The sequence below is a fragment of the Bos indicus x Bos taurus genome, chromosome 15 (genome assembly GCF_003369695.1).
Source record: "Bos indicus x Bos taurus breed Angus x Brahman F1 hybrid chromosome 15, Bos_hybrid_MaternalHap_v2.0, whole genome shotgun sequence".
NCBI lineage: Eukaryota > Metazoa > Chordata > Mammalia > Artiodactyla > Bovidae > Bos > Bos indicus x Bos taurus.
Window position 1 is genome coordinate 26,235,329 of NC_040090.1, and position 19,646 is coordinate 26,254,974.

The following is a 19,646-nucleotide window of genomic DNA, read 5'->3' on the forward strand; positions in this document are numbered from 1 at the left end:
ACCTTCCTGCCTTCAGTGTTTCCCAGCATCAGGGTCTTTTTTAATGAGTCAGGTCTTTGCATCAGGTGGCCAAAGTCTCTATTGCTGTCCTGCAATATGTCTTTTTAAAACTTGGTATTTCCTTACAGTTTTCAGCACAAGATAGGTGCAACTGAATAGAAATGTATGAGAGAATGATTGTTATCCATGTTTCCCAGCTGTGAGTGTCCCATGACAAGAGCTTTTTCTGGTGGATGGTCTTTCCATTTCTGAGTGCAACATCTAATGCCAAGGGAAAATCAAGGAAATGTAATCTGTATCTTGACACCAGATTTTAAGTCTTTCTTCACTCTAAGGAAAGAGCAACAGAGGAAACACTGCCAGTGAGGACCCAAAACAAAGCTCTTTCACAAATGTAACTGAGTCTGTTTACTTGTTCTGAGTATGAATGTTTGAAAATATGCAATGGCAGGGAAATAAGGTGCCAAATTCTACAGGCAAAAAGCCACAGAAGCAATATTTCAAAAATGGTCCATTAATTTCTTATTTTACCTACCAACCACACAGCTTGAGAATATATTTTAAAAATCTGATCTTGTTTTAAACCATTAAAATAGTTTCCATTGTCTAAATAACAGCCAGTTCTCCTTATATGATTTCTGATTGCAGCCTGTCCGTGTGACCTGTTTTTTCCACTGTTGAACTGAAAGTAGTATCATTTCCATCCTGCTACTGCCTGACAGTACTGAGAAATGCAAGCTATAAAACTGCGCTTGTCAAGAAATATTAATGGAGGGGGTGGCCGTATCCTTTTACAATGCTTAAAAGCTTAAGCTGTAATAATAAAAAGTTGGCTTTTATTCCCTGAGATCATCAAAAGAACTTGAAGGAAATGAAAGTAAAATCCAATGGGATTACAAAATTAAGGCAGAGTTAAGGAAAAATATTTTGAGTACCAGAAGAAATCTAAAATAAATAATAAAAAAAAATACACTTGTGATATTGCTATTTGACCCAGACAGTTTCCATTCAGTTATGTAATTGGAGACTCTTTGAAGAATCTAACTGTGAACTCACTGGGGGAAGGCAGGAAAAGCATCTTTCCTTGGATATCCATCTGGATTCCACCAGCTAGCTTGACTAGATAAAGAGGAAAATGGGTTTCTGATGGTTTAGACAGAGAGCACTGGAGCAAAACTTTGTCAGTTGTCAGAATGGTAAGATTAAGGGATGGAGGCCTATCCTTGAACAGGAAGGGGACCACATCACACCCTATCGATAACCATGGGTCCAGGTGAAGCTGTAGTAATATCTCCACACCTAGGACACTGTTGTAAGTCTAGCACTGAAAACCATGCAGAGTCACCATACATGTTTGAGAATTTCAGATCTGAAAGCAGTAAGGTAAAAATCTGTGTCTTGGTATATGACCCAGAATCCCCAGAAGAGATGTGTTACAAAATCCAATAAGGCTGATCAGTGGCCCAAAGGGACAGTGGTCCAATATATCTGGTTAACAGTGGAAAAGAATGTTCAAGGAAACTTACCTTGTTAGTGTATTTGTGCAAGTCAAGATTCAAGTAAATATATAAGAATCAGCTTGTTCTCAAAATCGCCTTTGACCACATCATCTTGTGATACAAATCTTCAACATATGCAGAGAATAAAATTGTAATGGCTTCCCAGGTGACTCAGTGGTAAAGAATCCACCTGCCAGTGCAGGAGCCTCAGGAGATGCAGGTTCAATCCCTGGCTCAAGAAGATCCCCTGGAGCAAGAAATGGCAACCCACTCCAGTATTCTTGCTGGGATAATTTCAGGGACAGAGAAGCCTGGTGGGCTACAGCCCATGGCATTGCAAAGAGATGGGCACAACTGAGCATGCACAAAGTATTACTACTTCCCACTTCTCCCCAGCACTTCTGATTGAGTTGTATTATTGTATATCTCTGAAAAGTCGTATTTAAAAAATAACTTTCTATCTTATTAAGTGCTTATTTTGTATCTCAGATCAAGATTAAAACCTTCTTCATAGAGAACAGATTCATAGTTGCTACAAGGGAGAGGGGATTCGAGGAAAGATGGAGTAGGAGTTTGCGGTTAACAAATTCAAACTATTATATGTAGAATGGATAAGCAAAAGGGCCTACTGGACAGCACAGGGAACTATATCAACATCCTGTGATAAACAATAATGGAAAAGAACATAATAAAAGTGTATTTATATGTCTAACTGAATCATTTTGCTGGACAGCAGAAATTAACACATTGTAAATCAACTATATTTCAATAAAAAAGAAAAAAGACTGAAAGGAAGGTTTTTGTTTTTTTTTTAAAAAGAATGAAGTCTTCCTTTTTGACTGAATCTGTCTAGTGGAGATTTTCTGAATATTTCTGTGGTCACAGATTCCCTTGAGACTCATATAAACTCTCCCCAAGCAATTTGCTGTGCACAAGCCTGACACACACACTCACATGCACATTCAATGCTGTGTATACTATTTCATGAGGTTCACGGATCACATAATTTTATCTGTGGACTCCAGTTTAGAAATATCTGCCTTGTTGATCTTGTGTTTTTCTGACCTCAGACAAAACTGTTAAGGAACAAGTGTGCCTTTGATTCATCCTGCTTCTTTGCAGGGAGACTTATGGAGTGCCTGTGAGTGAAAGTTTTCGTGTTAGATGACAAGGATACAAATTTGCTAAATTTCTTTTCTTTTGAGGTAGAAAATTCCAAGTTCTAGAATGTCTAGACCTGCTCTATGTTTCTTTCTAGCTCTACTTGCATGATCTGTGTGGTAAATCATTAAACATTCCACATAAATTACAATAATATTTTAACCAGGGTACAAGGGTTTTAATTTGCTTCTGAGCAAATTTTTTTTACCATATGAGGTTTAAAGGTTAAAATCTGAAAACCATAGCAAGGTTACCTGGCAAAAACAATTCTTTCTGGAGTTTTTCTCTGGCCTGCTGTGAAAAGCATCTTTTCTTCAGCCAATCAGCTCCATATTCACTGCAATGGTCATTTGGCCACATGATATGAACCTTATAACACAGAAAGCAAATATCACATAAACATATATTATACTTCTATGTACTTTGGTTCTCTGCTGTTGCTGCTTCTGAAAGTTATTTAAGGTTATCAGAGAATCAAATTAGCTCTTGCTTTTTTTCCCTTCTGTTTTTTAACTTTTATACGTACAAGCATAGAATAAACTTTTGGCAAAGGAAGAAATTGAATGCCAAGGAGATACAGCTGAGGTCTGAAGCCCCTTAAATATTACACAAGAAACAAAACCTGGCTAGATCTGAAGTTCTTGTTTTATATTCTTAAAACCCATGGTCCCTGAACTTTCTGTGATGACTTGAGGTCAGAGATCAATTAAGATTACTGCCAAGAATATCAGAAATAGTAATGATGATGATGAGGTAGATAATAGGAGGACTAGCACCATTTTGAGCGCATACCATACAAGGAGCACTATCAACATAACTCACTTAGTCCTCATACAACTTGTGGGGGAAGCTATAACTAATATTCACATTTTCAGGTGAGGCAAGTAAGAGGAAATAACATGGTTATAATCCCACAGCTAGCAAGCAGTGAACTCTGGCAGTAAAGTCCTTGATTCAAGATGAAGACAGAGGTGGGGTAGATAACCTTGCTGGTCACACTTCCTCTTCTGATAACCATCCTAGCAAATTTGGAAGAGAGAAACAGGCTGGGGCCATGTCTGCTTTGTGGTTTTGAGAGCTGAGCTGTCAGGAATCCCATACGAAGTCTTTTACGTCTACTCACGAATTTGACTAAAAATATTAATCAATACAAGTTTTTGAGTGCTCACTGTATGCCAACCACATGCTAACATTTTACCCACATTATCTCATTCAGTCTTCACATCATCTCTAGGAACAAATCTTGTTAGTATCCTTCATTTCTAGATGAGTAAACTGAGGTAGGGAGCATTCCTTGTATTAGAGAAATAGTTTGATTGTACCTTCAAGGCTGCCACTCACTGAAGGAATAATGAGCAACTTTGTATATTTAATTAAAGATAATAGCAGTAGTAATAAAATAGTAATAATGATAGCAGAAGCTTTCCCTTAGTGAGCATGCTGACTTGGCACCAAGCACTATGCAGTCTTGTTTTTTTTATACATGGCTCAGTATTAAAGAATCTGCCTCCCAATGCAGGAGACACAAGAGATGTGGATTTGATCCCTGGGTCAGGAAGATACCCTGGAGTAGGAAATGGCAACTTACTCCAGTATTCTTGCCTAGAAAATTCCATGGACAGAGAAGCCTAGTGGGCTATAGTCCACGGGGTTGCTAAGACATGACTAATTGAGCACATCCCTGACTCTGATATATAATATATACATATATTAAATACAATATAATTCATCATTCAAATTATTTGAGTCTAGACCTTTTATTTAAGTTGAGAGAGCAGGGAGAGATAATTTGGAGATAGTTACCTTTTTCCTGTCAAACATCAAGTCTTTGATCCCAACGTACACATCAAGAGCTTCGATAAGAAGTTTCCGTGCTTTTGCCGAATCAAGGTAGCAGTCGGGACACTGACAGTTGTCCCGGAGCCACACAGCCGGGTAGATAGAGTCTGTACCATCCTGCCAGATGATTCGCATCAAGTGAGCTCCATCCAGCACTTCTGCCTTTTGGATGACGCAGCCCATGTTTCTAGTCCTTGGGGGTAAACCTTGTCAGCTACCTGCTATGACAAATCAGTGTTAAAAGGACTCTCAGGAGGATCAGGTCTGAACTTGACTTCTAACAATTCAAATGGACTCTGGCTTCTGCTATTTGCTGGGGTTTGTGGTTTCACTTATCTGTGCTGGGACCTTTGTTCTGATGAGAGTATTTCATGAGCTGTAAACAGAAACACAGTGACTAAAAGTAAACAAGATAAATGCTCTGTCATGATCCAGACAGAAAGAATTCCTTGTTTTCTCATAGCACTTAAAAAAAAATAAGTTCAGAACCAATGACACAGGCACTTTTAAGCTTGCATAAAAGCTCTGGAATTTTTTTAAGAGAGAAAAATACTCCACAAATTGAAAGTGTAACTGTCACACCTGTGCTATTTTAACTGATGCCCAAATTCGCTGCTGCTGCTGCTAAGTCACTTCAGTCGTATCCGACTCTGTGCGACCCCATAGACGGCAGCCCACCAGGCTCCCCCGTCCCTGGGATTCTCCAGGCAAGAACACTGGAGTGGGTTGCCATTTCCTTCTCCAATGCATGAAAGTGAAAAGTGAAAGTGAAGTCGCCCAGTCATGTCTGACCCTCAGCGACCCCATGGACTGCAGCCTACCAGGCTCCTCTGTCCATGGGATTTTCCAGGCAAGAGTACTGGAGTGGGCTGCCATTGCCTTCTCCGGCCCAAATTTGCTGGATCCAGCCAAATCAGGAACTTTCAAATCTCAGTTCCTAGACTCATTCTGCCCTCATTACTAGGGATGACTGTCAGGAAGCATTTAACAGGAGGCTTCCTGTGTGCTATTTTGGATCTGTCAGGAATCCTCTGTTCCTTTTTAATTCCTGAATATTCAGGAATTAAGAGGAGAGGCAAGCCTCTCCCTGGGCTGAGGAATCCAGGCATATCCTTTGTTAGTTTTTCAACACGGTGATAAGTATCCTCTTCCTTCTTATGAACCATACGATAAAAGTGACTGTTTACAACTCTCTCTCTCTTTAATATGGATCGCCTATGTTTTGTAAGTCTGGAATTTTAATTGTTATCTTTTCTGAGAATAACTACCTTGTAAGACAGTATATATGCCCACACCATGTTGATTAAAACACCTTTGCTCCATCAGAGCTTTGGTCCCTGTGTCTTGCTTTCTCTCTCTCTCTCAGGCTAATTCTTTGGAGCGCAGGGACCTGTCATGCTCATTCTCCTGCCTAGGCTTCTAAGACCCTCCTGAGAAGGCGCACTGTGCCTTCACCCCCCTCAAGAGGGTGCCAGGTGCCTTCATGAGCGACACAAGCCCTGTGTCAAGGGCTTTATTGGTTTTCCATGTAAACCAAGGAATATCAGCCTCTTTCTCTCTCTCTTTTACTTTCTTATCATCGACTCCAGACCACCAGGTTCTGGTCCATTAAAGGACCTCAACAAGTGGTGCCCGAACAGGAGCCTGGTACACGTGGCAGATTCGGACAGAGTGACCTCAGTGGCCTATTGGGGCCGGTAAGTACTAAGATATGGGTAAAACGGCTGGAAACCCCATCACTTTTCTACTTTACTTAATCACTTACTTAAATTTCAGGGACCTAATGAAATGTATGCTGATTTTTTAGCTAGATTAGAAACTGCTATTTCCCGTACTGTAATTGGAGAAGAAGCCAGTAGGCAACTAGAGAAATTACTTGCTTATGAAAATGCAAATTAGGAATGTCAAAAAGCTATAGCTCCAATTTGTGAGACAGAGACTATTATTGATTATTTGAAGGCTTGTTGCAATCTAAAATCAGAAACTCAAAAGATGCAAATGCTAGCTGAAACAACGGTTGCTGCCTTAAGAAAGGGAAATGAAGGATGATTTACATGTGGAAATAAGAACCATTTAAAAAGGGATTTCCCTAAAAAAGCTAAAAAAAAAAACCTCCAAAAATCTGCCCTTGCTGCCATAGAGATATGCATTGGGCCAAAGATTGTAAGTCTAAATTTGACACCGAAGGAAAGCCTATTCCAGAAAACTCCAAGTAGGGACCCCCCAGATCCCCTTCAACAAAAACCAGGGACAAATTCCATCTTTTCCCTGAAACCCTCAACATCTGGCAGTGCTGCCGTTGATACACCAGCTTTGTTTTTAGAGAACATGAGGTTAAAGAGCTCTATTTAAATTCAAATTCACGTGAACTGAAAAGTATTCAATATTAAATATGTTTATTTAAATATAAATATAATTTAAATATAATTGTTTGCTCATCTAATTAAGACACGTCTTAAGTCATCAACATTATATAATGCTTTTATTATGCCTAGGTTTAAGGTAAACTAAATTTGTCAACAAAAAGGTAACTCTTTATATATTTATATAAATATATAAATGAGATGAAAACTTTTAGATAAACTCTATTAAAAATAATTATATTTTTAATAGAATAATCTATTATTATAATCTAAAATAATCTCTTAAGATTGGGATAACTTAAATTTCTAGAGTTGTACTAAACTAAATAATAAAAGTTTATTAAATAACTAGGTCATTTCCAAATAAAATAAGATTTTAAAACATTAATTACTGAACATTAACTTCCCTTACAAAAAGTTTTTCTTACAGAAAAACTAAGGAGATTTTAAACTATTAATAAATATATTATATAATGTATAATATATATACATATATATTATAATATGATATAATAAATATATTCACCAATCTATAAAATGCTAATATACAAGACACTCCATAGTTGCTAAAAAAAAAGTAAGATATATGCTGTTAATAAAAAGATATAAGATATGGCAAAAAGGTTTATGACAAATAAAAGAGAAATTATAGGTGGCTAAGGAACTTATAGATACACAACTAGAATTAAAGCATATTGAGAAATCTTGTTCTCCTTAAAACTCTCCTATTTTTGTTATAAAAAAGAAATCTAACAAATGGCATCTCCTAACAGACCTTAGAAAAGTTAATGCATCTATAAAACCTATGGGTGCAAAAATCCCATCACCTACCACTATTCCTCAAAATTGGCATATTATTATTATTATTGATTTACAAGATTGCTTTTTTAATATACCTTTACACCAATTAGACTGAGAGAGATTCGCTTTCTCTCTCCCTTATCCTAATCGTATTGGACCTCATAAAGGGTACCAATAGACTGTACTGCCACAAGGGATGATGAATTCTCCCACCATGTGTCAGTACTACGTTGCCAAAACCCTTGAGCCTGTGAAAAAGCAATTTCCTAACTTTCTTGTTGTTCACTATATGGATGATACATTGTTTTCGGCTCCATCTGTCTTAAAAACTCAACACATGGTTGACTGAGGACCCCATGGTTTGTGGTTCTCTAACTGCTCAAAAGGGGTTAATAACACAGTGTGTGACTATGTAACACAAGTGACATAGAAGGTCACTGACACTATGATACAACATTACCATGACAAAGGACTTCTTGGGTGGCTTGATGGTGGATTAGCCCCACCTCGTCCTAGAATCCTCCTCGGTAAACAGAGTGGGCCTGAACAATGGGACATTTGACAACTTGCTGCGATTTCACAGGGACCAGTCATGGTCATAGTAACTATTTCTTTCACTATACTCAGTCATATTTTAAGACTGTGTCCCACTTCCTTTTGTTATAGCCATAGGCAAAATATTACCCACAGCATCAGGTCTGGAACTATAACTCTGGTGATTGTCTTGGTAATTATATTTGTTGTTTATCATTGCCTTTCTATAAGGTTGGTTAATACTAAACAAACTCAATTGGTCAGGACCTTTTTTACAAATATAATAAAATAGGGGGGATTGTCAGGAAGCATTTAACAGGAGGCTTCCTGTGTGCTGTTTTGGATCTGTCAGGAATCCTCTGTTCCTTATTAATTCCTGAATATTCAGGAATTGAGAGGCAAGCCTCTCCCGGGGCTGAGGAATCCAGGTATTTCCTTTGTTAGTTTATCAATACGGTGATAAGTACCCTCTTCCTTCTTATGAACCATAGGGTAAAAGTGATTGTTTACAACTCTCTCTCTTTAAAATATGGATCACCTATGTTTTGTAAGTCTGGAATTTTAATCTTTATCTTTGCTGAGAATAACTACCTTGTAAGACAGTATATATGCCCACACCATGTTGATTAAAACACCTTTGCTCCATCAGAGCTTTTTGGTCTTGCTCTTTCTCTCTCTCTGTCTCTCTCTCTCTCAGGCTAATTCTTTGCAGCACAGAGACCCATCGTGCTCATTCTCCTGCCCAGACTGCTAAGACCCTCTCAAGAAGGCGCACTGTGACTTCACCCCCCTCAAAAGGGCGCCAGGTGCCTTCGTGAGCGACACAAGCCCTGTGTCAAAGGGCTTTATTGGTTTTCTGTGTAAACCAAGGAATATCAGCCTCTTTCTCTCTCTCGTTTACTGTCTTATCTTTGACTCCGGACCACCAGGTTCTGGTCCATTAAAGGACCTCAACAGATGACTTTTCACAAAGTTTTCTTTTCGTGAGCCAGGCTATCTGTATCTTGGTGATCTGGCAAATAGAAGCTTAAATAAGTAAAGAGTTTGTTTTTCTTGAATAAAAAGAAGTCCCAACATGACTGTCCATTACTGGTAATGTGATTTCACAGAATCATGGGGAGCCCAGGCTACTCAGAGACTTTATCCTTCTGCTTGTTGCCTCACGTTTGCAACATGACTGCTCCATCACCAATACCACATCTACATTCCAGGGAGGAAAAAGGAAAAACATCACGTGGCACTTAAGTCTACCTTATTTTCAACTCTTCCCCATCTAGCAACTTCCAGATATATTTCGTTGGCCAGAATTATATCACAATCTAACTTTAGCTATAAGAGAAGATGGGAAATATAACTGTTTACTAGTCACATGCTTGCTCTGTGGAAATCAATGTTTAATTAGTGAAGATGGAAAATAAGATGGAATCAACATGCATTCAGCAGCGTTGCTCACATCCTTTGAGACTTGCTCATATAGATATCTTCTTTAAATAGGCCATCCTGGGGCCTCTCAGACAACTATCAATGTCACTTATGCCCAGGCTTCCTTATTATTTTTTTTACTTTCATAATTATCTCCTTTATTTTCAAGTCTGGAACTTCCAAGTGATCTTTGTATCCTCCAGTACAGCAGGCACATAAAGACATTTAATATTGGAATGAAAATTTTAGCTTGACACATGAGGAGGAAAAAGAAGACTCTTTTCTGTATTTAAGTAAGATTGTACTTACTGTGGTAACAACATAACGTACATAACTTGATCAAGGACAGGCAGCTGCCTGTGGGTCAGATGTTTTTACACAGTCCGTGAGGAAAGAATGGTTTTTATATTCTCAAAAGGTATGAAAAAGTAAAACAAGAACATGCAACAGGGAAAGTATATAAAGCTGAAAATATACTATCTTCCCTTTATATGTATATATATATATATACACATATATCTATATGCCAACCTCTGAGCTAGAGAAAAATTGACTACATTTACTCTTTTTCTCCTTACATTTCCAGTATGATTTAAGGATCTGGTTATATTTTCCCAGATTAACTGGAATCATCACTGTCCAGTGAAATATCTACAGCAATTGCCCAGGTAAGCAGCAGGAGAAAGAGGCTGGGAAATACCAGAATACAGGTGATGCCATCTTAAGATCTCCTAAGAAGTAAGACAATTAAGGGGAAAAATCCTTCTTATTAATTTTTAATCATCAAACTCTCATGTGTATTGGTATATATTTGAAACTTAACTCATTGTCAAGAAAGTGCTGATTAATAAGCTTGAAGGGCTTCCATGTAGTTCATTTGGTAAAGAATCTGCCTGCAATGCAGGAGACCTGGGTTTGATTCGTGAGTTGGGAAGATCCCCTGGGGGAGGAAATGGCAACTTACTCCAGTATTTTTGCCTGGAGAATCTCATGGACAGAGGAGCCTGGCAGGCTGTAATCCATGGGATTGCAAAGAGTTGGACACGACTGAGCAACTACACCACCACCAACGAGCTTGAAAATGTTTTGTTTGAAATGATTTTCATAAAACTTGAAATTTCACACATTAATTCTTAATAGATACATTGTTTGAAGGGTGCATCTTCTCCCATAATAAACACTGCTCTGTACTCACCCATGGCTCTGTGCCAAGTCCCACTAACTGTTGAAGTGATCACACCTACAGATATGGCCATACCAACCAACACCTGTTCCATTCTAACCTGACGTTTTTTCTTTCTCTCCCTCTTTTTTTCTTTATCTTTTTTTTTTTCCTTTTTCTACCTAGCAAGTTTGAACTGGAGAGGGAAAGTGCATTTCCAAGTATTAGGGGCACAGGGTTTGACAGGTGGCACTAGTGGTAAATAATCTGCCAAGAGACTCAGGTTCAATCCCTGGGTTGGAAAGATCTCCTGGAGGAGGAAATGACAACCCATTCCAGTATTCTTGCCTGTAAAATTCCAGGAACAGAGGAGCCTGGTGGCCTATGGTCCAGAGTGTTGCAAAGAGCTGGACACAACTGAGCAACTGAACACACACATGTACACAGACTCTTCCCCACCCCACTCCTCTTGGTCAAATGGATGTTCTGGGAGGGTTATCTTGAGAGAGGAGGCCATATCAGGAGGGTGGCTGATGGAGGCTGCCTGAGGCAGCTGCGAGAGAGTGGCAGAACTGGAAAGACCTGGGTGTTGCTAAAGTTAAATTGTTTGGGTATCTGTGAAGGAACTTGACAGGTTATTTCTGTGCTTCACAATCCCCTTCTGAACTTTATGACAAATGTGAATGATAATCCAAACCAAAGGAGGGAAAGGATGGGAAAAGAGTTTCCCTCTAACTTTTCTTGATTTATTTAAAGCTTTATTAGGATAAATGGGATGAAATGGAAAACGGGAAAAAAAAAAAAATTAACGGACATTGTACTTGAAAACAAATTTTCTCCTGTAATGTATAGGCTTGTACGTGTGTGTGGCTTGTTAAAGTCTATTTTTCAATTTGACTTGTTAAAACTGATCTGTGTTCTTATGGCTTGTTCATGTTAATGTTTGGCAGAAACCAACACAATTCTGTAAAGCAATTATCCTTCAATAAATAAATAAATATAAAAAAAAAACCCAAGCTGTGTTGAAGCATAATGACCATTTAGTTATTTGATAAGTTGTTGTGTTTCTCTGAAGAAAAAAGAAAAACCAAAACATTTGATGCTCATAGCTATATATATATATATATATATATATATATATAGGCTTCTCTGGAGGCTCAAATGGTAAAGAATCTGCCCACAATGAGGGAGACCCAGGTTGGAACCCTGGGTCAGGAGGATAATCTAGAGAAAGAAATGGCAACCCATTCTAGTATTCTTGCCTGGAAAGTTCCATGGACAGAGGAGACAGGCAGGCTACTACTGTCCCTGAGGCTGCAAAGAGTCAGACACGACTGAACGACTAAGAACTCATGCTCTCCTCCTAGGGACCTTAGAGCTGAGTGTCATGGCAAGCTCTCCTTTCTCTCTCTCTAAATATATATATATATATATTTTTCTCAGTGAGACATTTTTGCTGTATTAAAATGGTCCTATAAAATGAAAATATTTATTTTATACCTATTTTGCTTCTTATTATTCCCAATTATAATTTAATTCATGAAATATCACTTGAGTTTGGTGGGAGGAAGTCATATTAACGTCCTGAGAAACAGACTTTGGATTGATGTCAGGGGGGCTTACTGTCTAATGGGATAGATTTCTTTGCATTTCACCCCATTACTGATGTGTGTGTATGTGTTGTCATTTTCCTTGATAACTCACCATATTTTCCCCCTTCAGAGTTATGGACCTTTGTTTGGGACTCCTGTTTTGCTCAATAAATTGTTTTAGAGATTATCTTACTTCAGTCATGGGTGTGGTTTTTGCCTTCTTTAAAGTATTACAAACTCAAAATTTCCCAGCTGGCTTGGAAAATCAAGAAAACAGCTCTGAAAGTTATTGTATGTGTTGGTCTTGGGAATAAAATAAACTTAGAACTGGAGTCTGAAAGAAAAATCTATGCTATCATTGGGTTGAGTGGCTTCATCTGATAGCAAGGAAAATGGAAGCTCAGAAATGCTGGGAGTAATCTGTCCCAGCACACACTGGTGGGGGTTGCCCCAAACCTGGATTGGCCAAGCTACTGTACTCATATAAAAGTGAACACCTTCTAGTTCTAATCCAAGGGAGTGCAAAAACTCCTCAAATGCTAATTGCAACTAATTTGAATAATAGGTTTTAGATAGGATTCTCAAGAAATTGACAAATATACTGCATAGTTACTATATATAAAATTAAAATTGATGGAGGTTAATAATACACACCAGAGAAGGCTGATTCATCTACTAGATTACTCACCCTTCAAAATAAAAACTGTCATTTTTCAACTGTTTTTGTATAACGGAAGACTAGATAGAGAAGACTCATGTTATCAAACGTCAGAATCTGTTAATGTCTTTTTCCTCTTCCTCAGGTAAGTCATCAGGCCTGCTGTGATAGCACAGGATTTTCTGTGTTTGACCTTCTGTTTTTAGGTTTTAGGATAAAAAAAAAAAAAAATCAAAATGCAAGAAACAGGCAAATTGCATGGGTAAGTGTATGAGATGTATGTACTAACCATGTATTCAGCACTTTTTATGTGGTAGCTGCTCTACTGATGCTTTCAATTGAATAAACCTTATGTAATCCTCTGGAAAACATTGTGAGATCCCTGCCATCATTCCCTTTTACAGATGATTGGAGATTTAAGAGGTAAAGAAACTGACTTGAAGGCAGAGGAAACGGAAGTCATGGCCACTACACTTGACTACCTCATGGAGAATCTATGGTCAAATAATTTTCCAGGCAATAACTTCAATTTAGCAAAAACGTACTTTTAAAATAGCAGCTAACTCTCAAGATTGTTGGTTGTTGGTTTACCTCACCATCCGACATTTCATCATTGAAAGGAGAGGACAGGAAGTTTTCCAGACATTACACCATAAAGGCTTAAAATATTATTATTCTTTTATATATCAACCTTTAAGTCATAAAACTCAATTCATTTCCACTTGGTGAGGTAGAGGTTGACCAGACCACATTGGTAGTACGTGAACCTTAATATGGTTTGAGTATATACATACTCTACTCATTACTTTTGCTACCTAAGTCGTTTGAACTTTTAGAAGTTGTTGCTTTTTTTGCTAACTTGATTTAATAAGTGGCTGAGTTACTTAATAATTCATGAGTGTACTTTCAGGGGAATAATGAATTCTATGAAACCCTTAGTAAAACCGGTCCATTCTCTTGAGTAGGTTTACCCTTCTGCCTGCTCACTTGTTTAAAGTACTACATTTTATGCAAATACTTCCTTCCTAAACTATAAAAAGGAAAAATTTAGCTTCAGTCTGGTGACATCATTACATTCAGATTGAAACAAATTATCAATGCATTTGTTTGCCAAGGTAAAGCAGAGTACTGGTCTATACAGTACTGGGTCTAGATTTTAAGAAGGTCTCTAAATCTTTGAATCAGAATATGTATTCATTATGAGAAATCCTTTGTTTTCAAAGAAAAGCATTTCAAAATTTCCGTCATACTTCCCCTTGAGCTATATTCAGGAAGCAAAATAATTGAAGAGGGATACAATAGCCTTAATTGACCAGTATTCTAGAAAACCATGTTACATTCAGTTTGGGAGCTTAACAAAGGGCCATCATATAATATACAGTCATTTCCTTTGGGCTGGACTGTGGATTGGTCAGTGAACATTTTCAGATTCCAGCCAGAACCGTCCCTCCCCCCATCACCCAGTCTACTTTTTAGACAGTATCCCCTCTGTCCCCTCTGAATGCTTTCTGGATCTGCTTAGGGACTGCAAAGTAATTTGACTATTAGACTAAGCCAAACATAATTGGGAAGGGAAGCTGCCAAGAAGCAATCAAATCCACTGCATTCCAAAATCAAGCCTATTGCAAATGCCTGATGGACCATCCTCATCTCAGCCCACATGGCTGTGAGACTCATGTGACTGTATTTCCAATTGGATGCCCCCTCCCCCAACCTCTAATCCATAGACCTGGATCTATAAGCTCTTCCAAATAAGAAAAAGTTGAACTCAACTATACCTGTTCTCAGATGTGCGTTAGGCCCCAAACCATGCAAAACTTACCAAGGCAGGAAAATGTAGGCTTTACTATTCAATGTCCTTTGCACAAGGAACCTTCGGTGCCTGTCACCACCCAGTTGGATCTGCCTCCAGTGTCCCTGTAGTGCTCTGACTTGTAAGCCTTTCTTTCTGCTCCTGGCAGCTCCACTGCTGCCCTGCCCCCAGACACAGCTGAGGCTTGCAAATGAGGAAGGATGGATGTCCCAATCTGAAGGTGTAACAACTCCTGAGGGGAGCTTGGAGGTGGAAAAAAAAAAAAAGTAAAGAGGTTTTATGGCCTAGAGGAGAAGCAGTTAGAAAGAGAAAATCCTTTAACTCCTACTAGTTCCTGAAGCCACAAAACCCCAGGACTCAGTGCAACTTACATTGCCTTTGTTAGAATCTTTCTAATACATGGAGGGCAGTTCTCAGGTTCTCACCTGTTTTATCTCTTGCTCCTGAGCTGGCAGCAGCAAGTGCAGGAGCTCCTTTACTCTTGTCCCACCTGTTCATGCAACAGCTTTATTGTTGCAACACTCACTTGGAGAAAAAATTATTGAGATGTATGTTCAATAGGGAGGGGCTACCAGCTCCTCACCTGAGCAGAGAGGAGATGGTATCTCTGTGTTCATAGAATCTTCCTTATGAGTCTGTTTGGAGGGAGCCTGACTAGTTTTCGGGGACTGGTAGGAAGATTGGGATGGGTCTCCCTGAGCCTGATGCCCTCCTTTCTCTGCAGCTTTGGCTGAAGTGAACTGCAGTGGCCAGAGAGTGTGGGACTTTTCTGAAGGCACCTGGTTGCCCAGTGACTTGACTCTCAACACACAGCCCTTAGGGCAACAAAAGGGAAAGCCCAGGGTGGACAGCCTGCCAGGGACCCAGAGCCTGGCTGCCGGGCATTCAGATGGGTCTGAACAGTGCAAAGGGAGGGCTAGTGGGCGAGTCTCAAGTTCTAGTTCTTAACAGGGGCCCAGATTCTATTAAAAGCAAGTCTGCAGGTGGCAAGTAAAGTCCAGGAAAGAGACACATGCCCTCTGCCCTCCTCCCAGCAAACACCACTCTTCCCAGGAAGACACCCAAACAGCCTCAGCCCACAACTTGTTGATTCTTGCCCGAAGGACATCCACACCTGAGATACTCAGAGAGGCAGGAAATAAAGAGCTAACTAGAGACACAGAGAGGGAGAGAGAATGCAGATCTACTCTCTTTGGTCTCCTCTTTGGTTTCCTGCTGAGGACAACCCTTCCTTCCAGAGCTGCAGTGTCCCTTCCATTAATGATGCTCTGTGGACTCGTTCACAGTAAAGTCTAAACCATGTCATTTGTGGTCCCTTCTTTTGCTCTCCCAGGTCTCCAGATCGAATGACTGACATCCAGCATCCAGTGAAAATAAGGCAGGTTTTGTTTCCCATGTATGGGAGGAGGGTGTGTGGATGTGGGGGGCACTCAGCAATGTTGCCAGCACTTTAAACCCACAGTGACTGAGGTAATAGGCATGCCAGAAGCAATTAGTTAATTATACTTTAAACGTTTAGGGGGTGGTCCTAAGGTGGTGGAGGAATAAGACGGGGAGACCACTTTCTCCCACACAGATTCATCAAAAGAACATTTGAACGCTGAGTAAATTCCACAAAACAACTTCTGAATGCTGGCAGAGGACATCAGGCACCCAGAAAAGCAGCCCATTATCTTCAAAAGGAGGTAGGAAAAAATATAAAAGATAAAAAGAGAGACAAAAGAGGTAGGGACGGACATCCATCCCGGGAAGGGAGTCTTCAAAAAGAGAGAAGTTTCCAAACACCAGGAAACACTCTCACTGGCGAGTCTGTGGTGAGCCTTGGAACCTCAGAGGGCAACATAACTGGGAGGAAAAATAAATAAATAATTAAAACCCACAGATTACGTGCCCATCAGTAACTCCACAGCAGAGAAGCAGCACAGACGTCTGCATCTTCCACTAACAAGCAGGGGCTGGGCAGGGAGGCACGAGCAGCATTGCTTAGACTAAGAACCGGGCCTGAATGCCTCGAGGGTAATCTGAAGGAACTAACTTGAGATAGCAAACCAGACTGTGGGATAGCTACCCCCGAAAAGCCCTAACCTACCACACGGCCAGGCCTGCTCACAGAACAAAGGACTGACTAGAGCTACAAAAAAGAAAGAGAGTTCCAGAAAAACATCTCTTTCTGCTTTGTTGACTATGCCAAAGCCTTTGACTGTGTAGACCACAATAAACTGTGAAAAATTCTGAAAGAGATGGGAATACCAAACCACCTGACCTGCCTCTTGAGAAACCTATATGCAGGTCAGGAAGCAACAGTTTGACATGGAACAACAGACTGGTTCCAAATAGGAAAAGGAGTACATCAAGGGTGTATATTGTCACCCTGCTTATTTAACTTCTATGCAGAGTACATCATGAAAAATGCTGGGCTGGAAGAAACACAAGCTAGAATCAAGATTGCTGGGAGAAATATCAATAACCTCAGATATGCAGATGACACCACCCTTATGGCAGAAAGTGAAGAGGAACTAAAAAGCCTCTTGATGAAAGTGAAAGTGGACAGTGAGAAGGTTGGCTTAAAGCTCAACATTCAGAAAACAAAGATCATGGCATCTGGTCCCATCACTTCATGGGAAATAGATGTGGAAACAATGGCTGACTATATTTTGGGGCTCCAAAATCACTGCAGATGGTGACTGCAGCCATGAAATTAAAAGACGCTTACTCATTGGAAGGAAGGTTATGACCAACCTAGACAGTATATTGAAAAGCAGAGATATTACTTTGCCAACAAAGGTCCATCTAGTCAAGGCTATGGTTTTTCCAGTGGTCATGTATGGATGTGAGAGTTGGACTGTGAAGAAAGCTGAGTGTCAAAGAATTGATGCTTTTGAACTGTGGTGTTGGAGAAGACTCTTGAGAGTCCCTTGGACTGCAAGGAGATCCAACCAGTCCATTCTAAAGGAGATCAGTGTTGGGTGTTCTTTGGAAGGACTGATGCTGAAGCGGAAACTCCAATCCTTTGGCCACCTCATGTGAAGAGTTGATTCATTGGAAAAGACCCTGATGCTGGGAGGGATTGGGGGCAGGAGGAGAAGGGGACGACAGAGGATGAGATGGCTAAATGGCATCACCGACTCGATGGACATGAGTCTGAGTGAACTCCAGGAGTTGGTGATGGACAGGGAGGCCTGGTGTGCTGTGACTCATGGGGTCACAGGGAGTCCGACACGACTGAGCAATTGGACTGAACTGAACTAAAGACACCTCCAGGCCCTGTCACAGAACAAAGGACTGACTAGAGCTATGCGAAAAGCCCTAACCTAAGACAGCACCAGGCCGGCTCACAGAAGAAAGGACTGACTAGAGCTAGCTGGCTGTGGACCAACCCATCCCCCACTGGAGACAGGCAGGCAAAAGCCACCAGAGCTGGAAGGAGGCAATCACAGCCCCAGAGAGGCATCATCTACCAAACTGCAAGCAGGCTTCGTTGCTAACCAAGACTTCTTGGGATTCTGGATGGTCAACATCCACCTGAGAAGGTGCCCTGGTCATACACCCAGAAAACCGAGCAGCAGGGACGGGGGAGGCAATAAGTTGCAGCGACTGCACTCACCAAACACCTGGTCATCTGAGCTGCTCAGACCTTGGAAGGGCACAAAATGCAGGCCCAACCAAATCTGTGCCTTTGTGGAGTACCCGAGTACCTGAACCTGAGTGGCTTAGACCTGGGAAGTGCATACAACCCAGGGCCAGCCTCAGACAGTTCCTGGCAGAGCAACCTAGAGCCTAAGCAGTGTAGACAGGGAAAGCACACACGCTGTGAGTGGGGGCAAACCCAGTGTGGCCGAGACACTGCAAGCACATGCCAGTGTTATTTGTTTGCAGTGTTCCTCCCTCTCCACAGCACAACTGAACTGCTGCTGCTGCTAAGTCTCTTCAGTAGTGTCCGACTCTCTGCGACCCCATAGACAGCAGCCCGCTAGGCTACCCCATCCCTGGGATTCTCCAGGCAAGAACACTGGAGTGGGGTGCCATTTCCTTCCCCAATGCATGAAAGTGAAAAGTGAAAGTGAAGTCACTCAGTCGTGTCTGACTCTTAGTGACCCCATGGACTGCAGCCTACCAGACTCCTCCATCCATGGGATTTTCCAGGCAAGAGTACTGGAGTGGGACTGAACAAGTGAGCCTAAAAAAGTGTCCACCATCGTCCCCTTGTGTCAGGGTGGAAATTAGACACTGAAGAGACCAGCAAACAGAAGAAGCCAAAACAGAGGGAACCACCTTGGAAGTGACAGATGGAGAAGTCTTGAGGCTACTGTAAGAATAATTCTGAAAACCAAAGGCAGGAGGCTTAAGTCCAAATCCTGAAAACATCAGAGAACTCCTGACTCCAGGGAACATTAATCAACAGCTCATCAAACACCTCTATACCTACACTGAAACCAAGCACCACTCAAGGGCCAACAAATTCCAGAGCAAGACATATCACACAAATTCTCCAGCAACACAGGAACATAGCCCTGAGCTTCAATATACAGGCTGCCCAAAGTCACTCCAAACCCATTGACATCTCATAACTCATTACTGGACACTTTATTGAACTCCAGAGACAAGAAATCCAGCTCCATCCACCAGAACACTGACACAAGCTTCCCTAACCAGGAGACCTTGACAAGCCACCCGTCCAAACCCACTCATAGTGAGGAAACTCCACAATAAAGAGAACTCCAAAAACTGCCAGAATACAGAAAGGCCACCCCAAACACAGCAATATAAACAAGATGAAGAGACAGAGGAATACCCAGCAGGTA

At 40.7% G+C, this 19,646-nt stretch overlaps 1 protein-coding gene across 2 annotated transcripts in view; it reads right to left on the reverse strand.

Moving 5' to 3' along the window:
- The window catches only part of BBOX1 (gamma-butyrobetaine hydroxylase 1), a 76,516-nt gene extending 61,541 nt beyond the window's left edge, over positions 1-14,975 (reverse strand). The window contains exons 1-3 of one of the 2 annotated variants that reach the window (XM_027562795.1): positions 14,854-14,975; positions 4,464-4,717; positions 2,915-3,029 (exon numbers count right to left, since the gene is read on the reverse strand). In XM_027562795.1, coding sequence (XP_027418596.1) covers positions 2,915-3,029; positions 4,464-4,682 — 334 coding nt within the window. In that variant the 5' untranslated portion in view covers positions 4,683-4,717; positions 14,854-14,975. Of the gene's footprint in view, positions 1-2,914; positions 3,030-4,463; positions 4,721-14,853 lie in introns of both variants that reach the window. The other variant, XM_027562796.1, reaches the window with a different exon arrangement.
- Between the last annotated feature and the right edge of the window lie 4,671 nt (positions 14,976-19,646).